General features: G+C 34.4%; 1 protein-coding gene across 4 annotated transcripts in view; it reads right to left on the minus strand.

Moving 5' to 3' along the window:
• Window positions 1-6,719: 6,719 nt before the first annotated feature.
• The window catches only part of LOC150095073 (fragile X messenger ribonucleoprotein 1 homolog B-like), a 467,885-nt gene continuing 461,121 nt past the window's right edge, over window positions 6,720-13,483 (minus strand). For all 4 annotated transcript variants that reach the window (XM_090411425.1, XM_090411423.1, XM_090411424.1 and 1 more), the window contains one exon: window positions 6,720-8,028. In XM_090411425.1, coding sequence (XP_090267551.1) covers window positions 7,664-8,028 — 365 coding nt within the window. In that variant the 3' untranslated portion in view covers window positions 6,720-7,663. The remainder of the gene's footprint in view (window positions 8,029-13,483) is intronic.

Below are 13,483 nucleotides of genomic sequence, written 5' to 3' on the forward strand. Positions count from 1 at the left end.
GAGAAAGATTAGAGGCGTGAACAGATGGCATCAATGGCAATATCATATTAAAAATGAGGATATTAGGAAAGAACTTGACATTGTCAGCATCCAGGAATGCGTTAGCAGAGCTAATCTCAGGTGGTATGGTCACTTAAATAGAATGGGAGAGAAAAGATTAGCAAAACAAGTGTTCTCTGCCAGGTTGGCAGGAAAACGCAGGATTGATACGGTACAAAGTGCCTTAGACGATAGAAATATAAGATCGAATAATGCTGGAGTCTTGACAAGTAACAGACTGATTTGGAGGAAAATTGTAGATAGGAAGTTAGTAATGATGTAATTTTTTCATGTAGTACTGTCATATCCTGTACACCCCTTGAGGGTACATGGCAGGAATTTGATGATGATGATGTAATATACACAACAAGAATAAATCATATTCTTGTTCTCTTTGCAAGAAAAACCGCTGTTAATTAACATAATAATGATGTGTTGACAAAAAAGAGCCGTATATCCGTAATGAACAGGTATAATAGAGTAACTATATTTATTTTTATATCTGGACACGTATTTCTCTGGAATACCACAGGGCACACCCTTTGAGAACTACTGGCTTAGAGTAACATTTCCAGAGGCCCATTATTACTATTCCTAACACCTTTGCTAACCTTTTATACAATTTTCAGGGATGATGCCTTGTTCTCTCCCTTCCTGTCATGTACTGAAAAAAGTCTTTGGGTCAATCCTATAAATCTTTAATAACTTGTATACTTCTATCATGTCCATCTTATTTGCTATCAGCTAGTTTTTGAAGCCCACAGAATCTTATTCTGTTTTCATAGGGATAATTCCATAGACCTGCCAAAATCTTGGTCGCTCAACTCTGGATTCTCTACCACTTCTTGATCCCTGTGAAATCTTGGCAACCATGGGGCCACCAGGATTAATAAATAATGAATTCCTTATCTGCATATAATTTGATGTGCTGATTTGGCCACTTTTACAATATATCCTCTGAACTTCAACTCCCTGGCCTCTCTTTGCCTATATTGGCAATCTATTTAAGTTATCCTGCAGGATATCTTAATTAATGCCTCATCAGCAAACAAATGAATATTTCTCTTTAAATCATTTTCTGTATCACTGATTACAAATTAAACAGCAGAGAACCAAGTACTCCACTTGTCAATTGCCTTCTCCTGAGCTCAATCCCCCCCCCCCCCCCCCCCCCACACACACCACTCTCGTTATCTGTCCAGTTTCATATCCATCCCATTTGCTCCAATTTATGCAAAAGAGTTCCATGTAGAATTCCGTTAAATGCTTTGCAAAGTCCAGTCATTTTCTTTGTCCGCCTCACCTTTCACTTTATTATAAAAAAGTAAGCAAATTACTATGGAAAGACCTATCCTTTACAAAAACAAGTTGCTTATTATAAAGTATCATATTACTATCCACTCAGTCCTGAATTCTGTCTATTATCAACTTCTCTAATACTTTTACCACTACACCTATGATTTGCTAATTCTCTTTTGGAGTCCTCCTTTATGCAGTGAAATATTTTATCTTTATTCTGCTCCCTTGGCACCATTCCAGAACTAAAGCTCAAATTAGTCTGGTCAGAGGAGGTGTGAATTCTCTTGCATATTCTTGTAATACACAGGCTGATATGCCATCTAATCCCACAGCCATATTCGCATTAAGGTTCAGCAATATCATAAGCACCTACCAGCACTCATTAGGGTCATCCTTTCTTTTGCTTCTCACCTTAAAACTCTCTGGGATTTCTTTTGGTACAATCAGCTACATTCCTCTCATAATTAGCTTTGGCCTTCAAAAGTACTACAAAAATACAACCTCAAAGCTACCTTTAAACCAAACCTCCTGCAAAATTAAAAAGCTTACTCAACTCATCCAAAGACCCACTCCCTCCGCTGGCCCACCCTGGAGTATACCGTATTTACTGCACCTGCAACATACCATACATAGGAGAAACAGGATGCACAATTCCGATCAGACAAAAAGAACATAACACATCAAAATATAATAATTATGGTGAAGCTGGCCTTTCTGATCATGCTCTGAACACCTTACATAGAATTGACTTGAGAAGCACTAGTTGTCTACATCACACTAAAACATGGTATGAATGCAAATTTAAGGAAGCTTGTCAGATCATTATCAACCACCCCAATCTAAACAATAATGATTCTAAAAATCCCATACATATGGAAGGCATATATTCGTCCCATGAATCCTTCCTCTCTAAGAACAACTATAAACAGGACTCTAGAAAATCCAGGATCCTAAATCTAAAATAACAACTTTAATACTGAAAAATAGGACATCACTGTAAAGGAAGCAAAAAACCTATAAGAAAGTTTATTCATGTTGTAATTTATAAATAATTTTTTTTTTTTTTTTAAAATCAAAAATAACAATTGTAATAATAGAAATAGGACATCACTGTGACTGGAAGGAAAACCATCTGTAAGCAAGAATGTTTATTCATGTAATCAAAAATTAAATTAGCTTGTAATTTTTTTTTTCTTTTTTCACTAGAGGTCATTCCAGTGAGTAGTATGTGATCAAATCATTGTTTCTCTAGCTTACGGTTTGAAATGTAACGCAGCTTGTCTTGTATATTTATGTATGTTCCAGATGATAATCTTGATATGAAGATCGAAACATCGGGATAATAAAAAGAGTTATTTTAACACGGTTGTAGAATAAATAATTTCAAAATGAATGCTGATCACTGTGTAACACTAAAAGAAAAGTCTGATACCGTGTTTACTCGAATATAACTTGCCCTTGCACCCGTGATTTTACTTTATGAAAAAAGAAATTAAAATGTTTTGCATATATCTCACACACAAAAAGTTTAAAATTTTAAGAAATAGATATAGAATGTTATGGCAGTTTCAGATATTTTGGAATACAGTTGAAGAGACTCAGCATTTCAACTAAACAATCATCAGCTTGCCTTTGTCGTTGAATCATGCAATCTTCAGTTAATATCACATCAATCATATGCATAGAGATGGAAGCATCAATAGAAGAAATGTGGAAGTGAGAGCATTGTCTACTCGATCTTAGATTGTGCAGGGGTGGAGCGGCGAATGAGACGAGGTTTAGGTGAAAGTGCATGTGTAGCCAGATGTCTTCATAGCTGTACTGTCTCTACTGGCCTACCATTGCTGTCCATTTCATGCTCCGCTTTCACTTCTCATTAGTCATTTGTCAATTCCTAAAAAACTTTAGTTCCCAAAAATCCAGCATATATCTCACACTATGAATTTTTAACTTTAAATTTGGGGAAAAAGTGCAAGTTATATTCGATTAAATACTGCTATCTTCAAACACTCCTTAACCACCACAATCTCTCCCCTCCAAATTTTTATGCCAAGGCACTGCTGAAAGCTGACACCTCAGCTAGTCATAATCATGTGCATTGTCATTTCAGATATACACTCCTTAATAGAAAATTTTGTATGTCTGGAGTCTCCAGACATGCTTGTGACAGAGGCAATAGTAAGAGCCCATTGCCAAACCATATTCCTGGAAACCTCCCTTTCTAAGAAAAAAAAAAAGATGATTATTAAAAGCAATGTTCAAAATGATTTGAATAGGTCTTCATGAATATTGATAGATTATTCAATAGGAATGCTTATCAATAATGACTCAATGTCTAAACTGGCTAAATTATCTGACATGTTGATTTGGATGTCTGCTAATCTCTCCTTCCTTCTCACTATCTCAACAAAATGATAAGGAGTTTGAGTGTCTATTGCAGTTCTCAAGAAGCATGGATAAATAATTTAGAGAGAAGGTAGGTGGGATGCTATATATTCTCTGGTGCATTCATCTTCCTAATGAGATAATGAAACTATTATAATGCTTATTTGATTTTACAATAAATTTAATAAGCCTTAAAATAGCATCCTGGATGGAATCTGAAACTGGGTCTTTGAAAAATTCTCACTGTGCTTTATTTAGAGACACCAATCAGGTTATACAAAAGTATGTTACAACATAATCCATTCAGGACTGCTATAATAATTTTGCATGAATTCATCATACAAAGTACTACCACATAATGATATTTCCATTACTTGGCATTTTGTTAGTACTACTCAATGTTCTCTCATGTTTCAATGAAATGAATGGAGAATGAACTGTCATTTTTAATTAAAATAAAATAAGTTTTTTTTTTCTCATGTGGAATTCAGACCATATAATTAAAAAAAAAAAAGCCCTCATGTGCTTTAATCATAACAGTAAGTCATATATTTTTATTACATATTTAAACATTGTAAAATGAAGGTTTTAGCAATTTAAAAAAAATTATCCAGTTGCAAAATTTAAAAGAAAATTCTTTGCTGTGCCTGTTTGAAAACAAGTCAAACAGGCACAGCAAACATAGGCATGCTGACTCAGCACACAAATGTTCACTGTGACACTAACGCAGGCTAGAAACATAGTCGAGCAATGATAAAAGGAGAAATCAAATGTGTATAGCCAAGTCCAAATATGCACAAACAAATCAAAATATTTTGTTTTCACTGTGTGCAGTTCAAGTTGCAAACCAAAGTGATCTTATAATGAATGTATAATAATCAATTTCCAACAATCACAATAATTTTTCTGATTTTTTTTTTTTTTTTTGACTAACAGAAAATAAATTCAGTTAAAAATATTACCTGTTATTTATTAAGTATCGACATTGTTAGTAGGGTGATTTTAATATACACAGCTCAAATATGTGGGGCACACATAGCCCATAAGCTGTGTTGTCGATCCCAGCTCTAAACAATTATATATTCTCTTTTCAATTTTTTAGCAGTTTAAAGATATATTTTGTTTCATGAATAAAAAGGAAATTTAAAGACAGTCATTTAACTTTTCTAATATCTATTCTGCAATCTGTAATTGCTAATTAGTTTAAAAGGACATAATATTCTTTATATAATAATAAAATGATAAAGTAAGGGAATGACACATTAGGGAAAACATATTCAATATCTGTAGAATTTTTGGCTAGGTTTTGCCACTGCTAATATAGTTGAAAAAGACAACTACAATAAGAAACACTTAAATTGCAAGCATGTGATAAATATATGCTATCAATTGCAGGAAGATAACTCCATCTACAACTATTTGGAATTCAAAGAAATAAATTTAAATAATTACAATTTTATGAAACCTAGGAATGAGGTGTTACTTCTCAAAATTAGAAAATTAATTAATGGTATATTAATGCTGCTTTTCATCATTACCCCTTTCAGAAGCATGGTGTGATTAAAACTTTAGTTCATCATGCACATGTTCTAATGATTCTCATTTTAATAATGAATTGTCATATATCAGTGTTACTTTCATCACTAATTGTTATAATATAAAAATAATAATTATGGCTTTCATTCTAATCCTCCTCTTATAAGAAGTTTCTAGATTTTCAATTCATATGTTAAAGGACTGTCAGAGAAAATTGTGAGACTACTTCTACAAGTTTCTTTCCATCTAGTTAACATGCTTGCAATTTAGGTGTTGTTCTTATTGTGTTTATCTCTTTTCAGCTGCACCAACAATGGCTAGAAAACTCAGCTGAAGATTCAATAAATATTAAGTAATTTCTTTCCTATAGTAAGTGTCATCCCATTATTTTATAAATTTATTATTATGTCATCCACTTATGTCTTGATATTTAAATTTATTCTTTATATCACATGACATATTCATAAAGCTCAAAAATTTTGGAAGTCATGTGCAGCCATTGTTGAAAGAAATCATCATTGATATCTATATCTATATGTACAGACATGGGCAAATACAAAAAACTGATCTGATTTTAATTAGATAAATAAGGGATAAAAATGTATAAACACCACAATGAAGTTTCACATATGCATGTTTGCATATTTCATAATGACAACAACAAACAAAAAAGGGAGCACATTCATTTCTCTGTGTAAGATCCTTATACAGAGAAATGAATTATTGGAGGCTAGAAATCAAGTGTGAAAAGCCCATTTGGTCTCTAGAGCAAAATTTTGAGATACCAATATTCTACAAGTTTCTAATCTTTTTCTGATGGGTTTGTCCAACTGAATTTCTGAAATAATTTCTCATGAGTAGTACAAAACCAAACTTTTGTCAGGCACATTGGGATCTCACCTGTTATGAAATGTACCTAGCAAGCTTAGAAAAATCAAGGATGCAAACAAAAGATTTATTTAAAAAAAAACAGATTTTTCCAAGTCTTTCATATAACAGCTTAGTAACTCAGTGCTGTACATACTAGATGCTTTGATTCAACTAAGACTATGGTAGTCGATCTCCTGCAGGGAAAAGACACATGGCAAGACAAGATGAGGTCAGTGTCTTATGTCTGTTAATTGGGTGTATTCTTCAATTGGTTTGCCTGTTTTATGGGATGAAAGGCCTGTGCCTCCAGGAAGAAAAATCCTGCCAATGCATATGAGAAGGTAATATATAAATAAACTTTGCTGTTCTTGCACTGTACAAACTGCTACTAATTACTGCAGAAATTATTAGAGACTTAGTACAATACCTGATCAGTACCTGACATGTAATTCTAACAAAGAAACTTACTATATATATATATATATAGTGTATAATCATCATAAAAACAAACTTAAAATAATATTAATACTTCAGTTGTATAAATTTTTGCATTAGTATATTAAAATAAAAGAAAATAATGTAAAGTGAAATGGGAGAATGAAAATGTTTATTGCTGAATGCCAGTAATTCATACATTTTATTACATCAGGGAAGGGGAGGAAGTAACAAAACAATAATAAACTAAACAGCTATCTATGGAACAATTAGCCAGCACTAACTTTTTTCATATTCTGGTTCAAGCGCAATCATCCTGAATTTTTAAAACTAAAGTGAAAACATGTAAAAGAGCTTGAAGCAGAATTATTATATAGTGTGCTGGATACTGTAGAGCAGATGAAATGGATACACAAGTTTTGTCAAATGCATAGGTCCCTACTGATAAATTATAATTGATAAAAAAATTTTTTTTAAAAAAATCTCAGTAATAATCTCTTTCCACCACAATTTGTATCTCTGACAGTTCTGAACAACAACCTACAAACATCCAAAGTTGAACAATAAATAATAAACGTTAGTTTTGTGTATTTACATTAGGAGGCACTTTAAGTAGAACAAAGCCAAGCACAAATACTAATAATCTACATTCTTCACTACATAAATAATTCTGTTCAAATGGACTCATCTGTGAAAACAAACTGATCCACACTGAAATCTGATATGCATAACTTTTTTTTTTCTTTTTTCTTTTTTTTTCCCTTTTTTTTTGAGCAAATAAAGTTTTTCCACACAAAACCTAATATGCTTTGATTATACTAATATAAAATTTCATATGAAACTTAAAAGGGTGAATGGGACAAACAATTTACTTCAAGCATAGAAAGAATGTAATTTTTTTTAGATGAATTTATGTTTGTTTACAGGCTTGAATTATAAGTGACTATGAGCTCTAGAACACTGTTAAGGAAGAATTGAGAACCTTGAAATACTTTTGTGCTACAAGGAGCAGCAAAATATGTAATCAAGGCAGAAAGGGTGCTAGTTTTCTATGGCAACTGAGATTAAGCACCAAATGGTAATGATCTGCTAAAATACATTAGGCTGTTCCATTGACAATTTGTTCAGATCTAGCACCCTGAGCTCCAGATTTTTTCTCTACGTTGCTGTTCTGACGGGGTCGCTGCTGACGAGGTTCTCGTTGATCCTTTGCTGTTGACTCTGTTTTTGTTTCCTTTGCAACTGGTTCACCACTACCACCTGAAGGTATACTATTAGATGATTCTGATTTGTCCATAGAAACTTGACTGACTACTGATTTATTTGTTTGCTTGGATTCACCATGGGAATTATCACCTCGGCCCTCTTGTGCTCTGGGAACAGATGTATCATTCTCATGTCTTTTGCTCCTTTTCTTTTTTCGACGGCGACGACTCTGGGACCCTTCTACTGAAGATACACTTTCTGTAAAGAAATTTAAATAAAATGAATTAAATATTTTTTTAAAAAATGAAAAGGAACCATATGAATTATGCACTTTTACTTTTTTTTTGCATAAGAGTTTTACAGCCAAATAAAATTATAATAATCAAATGTTATATCTATAAGAATATCCTTGCAAAGCTAATGAATGTCCAACTATGCAAAATATTGTACTACTCTTTTTCAGAACTTATAAAAATCTCTGGAGTAAGAAGCAGTAACAATTGCCACTCTTCTGATTTTTGTCCTAATCTACCAACATCAGATTTTGTTCCTACTTTCCAAGATACCACTATCAAATAAATATCTATAGACATTTTTGAAAATTATGGAGACAACTACCGTGTTTGAATAAAAACTTTAGTTTAATATAACTAAAATCTACAATTCGACGTTTCGACCTTTATGTCAAGGTCATCTTCTGGAGCGTACAAATATACACAAGAAACAAGCTATACTACAATCAAACTGGTTCATTAAAGACACTGACCAACCGCTACCACAATTGTTGGTCTGACCTCTGGTGGAAAAAAAAAAAAAATTACAAATTAAAAAAATAAAAAAATAAATAAAAATAAAAAATAAAAAATTATACATCAACGCTAGAGTCCTATTATTTGTGTTGTCTACTATATACATATATTAACATCATTCCAGCCAGTTGGAGTGGAATGGTTTCTAATACTAGCAGATTGGCTAGAGTCCTGACTTATGTTGAATCTTTCATATTAGGTTGGCTGAATGTGTGCCATCCAGATCCTTGGAATTTTCATACCATCTTTGTTATTGATATTTAGGTGGTTTATCAGGATTTTGCAGGATTCCTTAAATTTTCTTTCGTACCAAGTTTTTGTGCGGTGTAAGGAGCAGGTGCTTTTCCAGTTGATTTGGCGTAAGGTGTTAAGTGCGTGGTCTGAGAGGCCTGCTTCACCATAATGGTTATATTTGATGTGTCCTAATGTGTTCTTTCTTGCGTATAGGGATTGTTCGTCCTGTTTCACCAATGTACGGTAAGTTACAGGTGCAGCGGATGCAATAGACTCCAGGATGTGCTAATGGGAGGAGAGGATCCTTAGAGGAGCTGAATATGGTTTTAAGTTTAGTGGGTGGTTTAAAGGTAGCATTGAGGTTATAATGTTGTAGGATTCTGTTGATTTTTTCTGATAGCCCTTTAATGTATAGGGTGGCTATGGTTTTACTGTAATCTAGATTCGTTTTTGTTGTGGTTTTATAGAGTATTTTATTGACAGTATTTTTGTTATAGCCATTATTTATGAATGTGTCACTAATGATTTTTAGTTCTTGTTTTAGGACTTGCTGGTTAGAGCAAATAGTTGTGGCTCTGTTTTTAAGGGTGTTAATGACTCCGTATTTTTGTGCTGGGTGGTGGTATGAATTCGCATGTATGTATTGGCCCGTGTATGTCGGTTTCCGGTAGACCGTGAAGGATAGACTGCCTGAAGGAAGATGTGTAACTAGTGTGTCTAGGAACGGGAGCGAATTTTGGTTTTCGATTTCGATGGTAAATTGTATGCGTTCGTGTTGTTTGCTTAGGTGGCTGAGGAATGTGTTTAGCGTTTGTCGCCCGTGCGGCCAGATCGCGAACACGTCGTCGACGTATCTGAACCAGACTGTCGGTTGTAGCGTGGTGGAATCAAGAGCCCTTTGCTCAAAGGTTTCCATGTAGAAGTTAGCGATTGGGGGGGGGGGGGGATAATGGTGAGCCCATGGCTGTACCTTCCTTTTGTAGGTAGAATTTGTTTTGCCACATGAAGTAACCGGACTTTAGTACGTGGGCAAAGAGGGCCGTAATGTCGGGCAGAAATTTGTTCTGTAGTAGGAGAATTGTGTCATTGATGGGGACATTAGTGAAAAGGGCAGAAACGTCAAAACTGACTAATAAGTCGTCTTTGTCGAGTGTTATGTTTTTGATTTTGTTTATAAAGTGTTGTGTGTTTTTTTATGTAGGAGGGGGAATGACCTACCAACTCCTTGAGTGTTGCCGCTAATTTCTTGGCTAGGTGGTAATTGGGACTGTCTATTCCTTCCACGATTGGTCAAAGGGGCACATTTTGTTTGTGTATTTTCGGAACCCCATATATTCTGGGGGGTCGGGCGTAGTGGGGTTTGAGTTTTGTTTGATCTCAAGAACAAGATTTTGAGATTATCTATCATGAAGTTCACTACACGTTTACAACTTTTTACTGTGGGATTGAGATGAATTGGCAGTTGTTATGAACAGGCTGTGTGTTTAAATTCCACCCATAGTTATTTACACATATCTGTACATAGAACTTTCATCACTCAAAGCAAGATTCACCACTCTGCTTATTATAAGCATAAAGCATAATGAAAAACACTATGATCAGTCTCTAGAACAGGGTTTCCAGTTTAACTACTCTGACCTCCCCATGATATTACAGGCTACAAATTGTTTGTGGAAGCCATGGCAACTGTTACTATCTGCCAATGAAATGAAGCAAAAAAAATTAGTAGTTTAATGACCTATTTAAACATATATATTTCTGAAATCTAGACATTAATTAGAAGTAAGCACAAACAATACTAATTTGCTTTGTGAAATGAATTTAAGATACCAGAACTTTACAGGGGCAAAATATACTGGCAAAGTAAAAGTAAATAATAAATGTGATTCAGAAAAACCTGAAGTGGCACAAAATCTTGACAACACTTGTTTTTTGTCCAGAGGTAAATATCTTCTAAAAAATCTTCACTGAAATGTTATTATTCAAACTTTTCTTCAGCATTTTCTTGTGCAATGCATTTAAAAATCAACACACTGAAGAAAGTTAGTTTTGGTTTCAGAAATGCCCTCTCCAATGTTATCAATGCTAAGCGCTAACATTACACACTCTAAATATTTACATACATGTTCCTTCTTGGCCACTTTTACATTATCAATAATTTGCAGTACATATATAATAATACCAGTATGCAAATATTTATAACAATAAAATATTCATAAATGAATGTAATGTGTATTTTACTTGAATAATTATTCAAGAAATACACAAGTATACTACCATTAGCAAAAACTATGAATATGATTCAAGGTCAGTGAGAGAAGATTATTTATACAGAGGAGGAAGAAAGTGGGTGAAACTCAGATAGTAAAGACCCAGGGTACTCCAACATTTCAGAGAAGAAATCCAAGAAGAGAGACACTACCATAATCTGTACTGAATAACTAGAGAGGAAGTTGGCAAAACTAACTACAAAGGATAGAAAACAGATCATAGGATGTTAATTTGCTAAGAAGGCCTATGCCAAATCTGTTCAAATGTCCTAGTAATATCATGACAAGTAAAGGTCTCCAAACACTTCCATTGCTTGTGTTCAAATAGTGGGAATAGCTAGGGCATTGGCTATGGATTGAAAGCAGCAGAATTTATATGGCTGTTCACTAATTAGATGATCGCCCCTCCAGTTGGTGGGAAGTTACTGCTGATATGTTTTCCATGATTTTTAAAAGAAATGAAGTAAGGGTAATTGTATAATAGTTTGTGGGATGAACTTTATCACCTCCCTCCCATTTTTTTTAACTGGCAGAATACAGGTTTGTTTCCTTATTATAGGGTAGATGATAGTCAAGTAGGAGAGATTGGAAAGGCAACATAGGATGGGTGTTAATTCCAGAGCACAAGTTTTCAGCACAATAGAATACAAAAAAGCAAAGTTTGCACTTTGCTCATATTTTATAATAATGTTACAGCTGAGTTGAATAAAGAGAATTAATACTGTGATACTGCTGGACTTTGTTAAGGCATTTGATAGGATACCACACAAAAGCTGTTGCATAAACTGTAGAATATGGGGATTGAAATATAAACTGTTAACTTGGATAAGTAAGCAGATGACTGACAGGATCAGAAAGTGGCATATGGGGAGGGGTGAATCTACCAGATTTAAAGTGTCCAGTAGTGTACCCCATGAATTAGTCCTTATGCCACTGCAGTTCAATCTATACTTTAATGATATTAGGAAGTACCTGACAGGTGATGTTCAACTGATTGCTGATGATGCAAAGATAGGCAGGGTAATCAGAGATGCTACTGACATCCATCACTTACAGAATTATTTGAACAGGCTGGAAATGTGAGCAAATGATAATGAATATCAATTCAATGGTAGTAAGTGTAAAGTTATACACTTTGACATGAAGAGATTTCCAATAGCATATTCTATTGGTGGGATTATGCTACAAAAAATGTGAAGTTGGGGATCTTGGCGTTATGGTGAATAGGAAATTGAAATTCAAAGGTTGCATAGCAAAAACTGCAAATACAACTAAGAAGACAATTGTTGTCTTCTTAGTTGTATTTGCACAGATTTGGTCTCCTGGGTTTGCAGGAAATAAAGAAAATTGTAAAAGAAGGGTACCAAAAATATCAGGATTATGGAACAGAGTAGATTATGAGGATTGCACATACTGATAAACAGGAGAAAGAGGGATAATATGACAGAGATTTTTAAACTTCTGAAAGAATGTTATAGGTTATCAACTGATGAGACTTTTTTATTATATGGAAGGCAGAGAAAGGACAAAGGGGCATCTGTGGAAGTTAAGTTTGTGTGCAGTTAAGAAAGGGGTGAGAGAGCTAGATTTTTCTCTGAGTACAACAGTTTGCCTGTTGAAGTAGTGAGTATATCTAGTATGAATGAGTTTAAGAGAAGGTATGACAGCTGGTGTGGGTGATGTATGGCTTCCCTTTATGAATCCTGGACTCCCTGCAGATCTGATGATAACACTAATACCATCAGAACCAGAAAATGTGTTGGTGTCCAAGCTATTTGAGCTTCTTCTAAGTTCTTACTGATGAAAGACTAGAAGATGCATGAAGCAAGATGGTTTCCAGGTAATGTTGGAGATAATTTATCGCTGTTGTTAAATGAGGGAGTGGCAGAGAACGATAATGCCTAGAGATCTGCTTTATCTTTGGGTGATATTGTCATGATACCATCAAGATGAGTCAGAAATGGGATCATGGAAATGTAGAAGCTGCACCTAGTAGCTCTGGCAAGGGATCAGAAGGCTCCACTGCCATCTGAACAACAGGTGAGTTTCTGTATTTGGCACTTTAAAAATTTGGCTTTGGTTATAGCATTTTTGCATCTGAGTGCAAAGTTAGACTTTTGTACAGCCACTTGTTTAATGCTCCCCGCCCATTTACCTATGCACCCGTTCTGCAGAACCAAGATTTGTTATACATTGGTCACAGAATGCAGGAGGAAAGCCTTAATTCCAGTTATAATAATTATTTCTATTATTATAACTATTATTATTTCTATTATTTAGTCAGAGCTGGGCGTGGCAGGAAAATGGAAACAGTAGTCAGAAAATGGAAAGCAGAAAGAGCGGAGGTCATCCCATTTGGTACTACCGTAATGCAAAGAACACAAGACTGAGAATGGCTAT

Source organism: Typopeltis vanoorti, chromosome 21, assembly GCF_054136105.1.
Source record: "Typopeltis vanoorti isolate ZY-2024b chromosome 21, IOZ_Tvanoo_1.0, whole genome shotgun sequence".
NCBI classification, from domain to species: domain Eukaryota; kingdom Metazoa; phylum Arthropoda; class Arachnida; order Uropygi; family Thelyphonidae; genus Typopeltis; species Typopeltis vanoorti.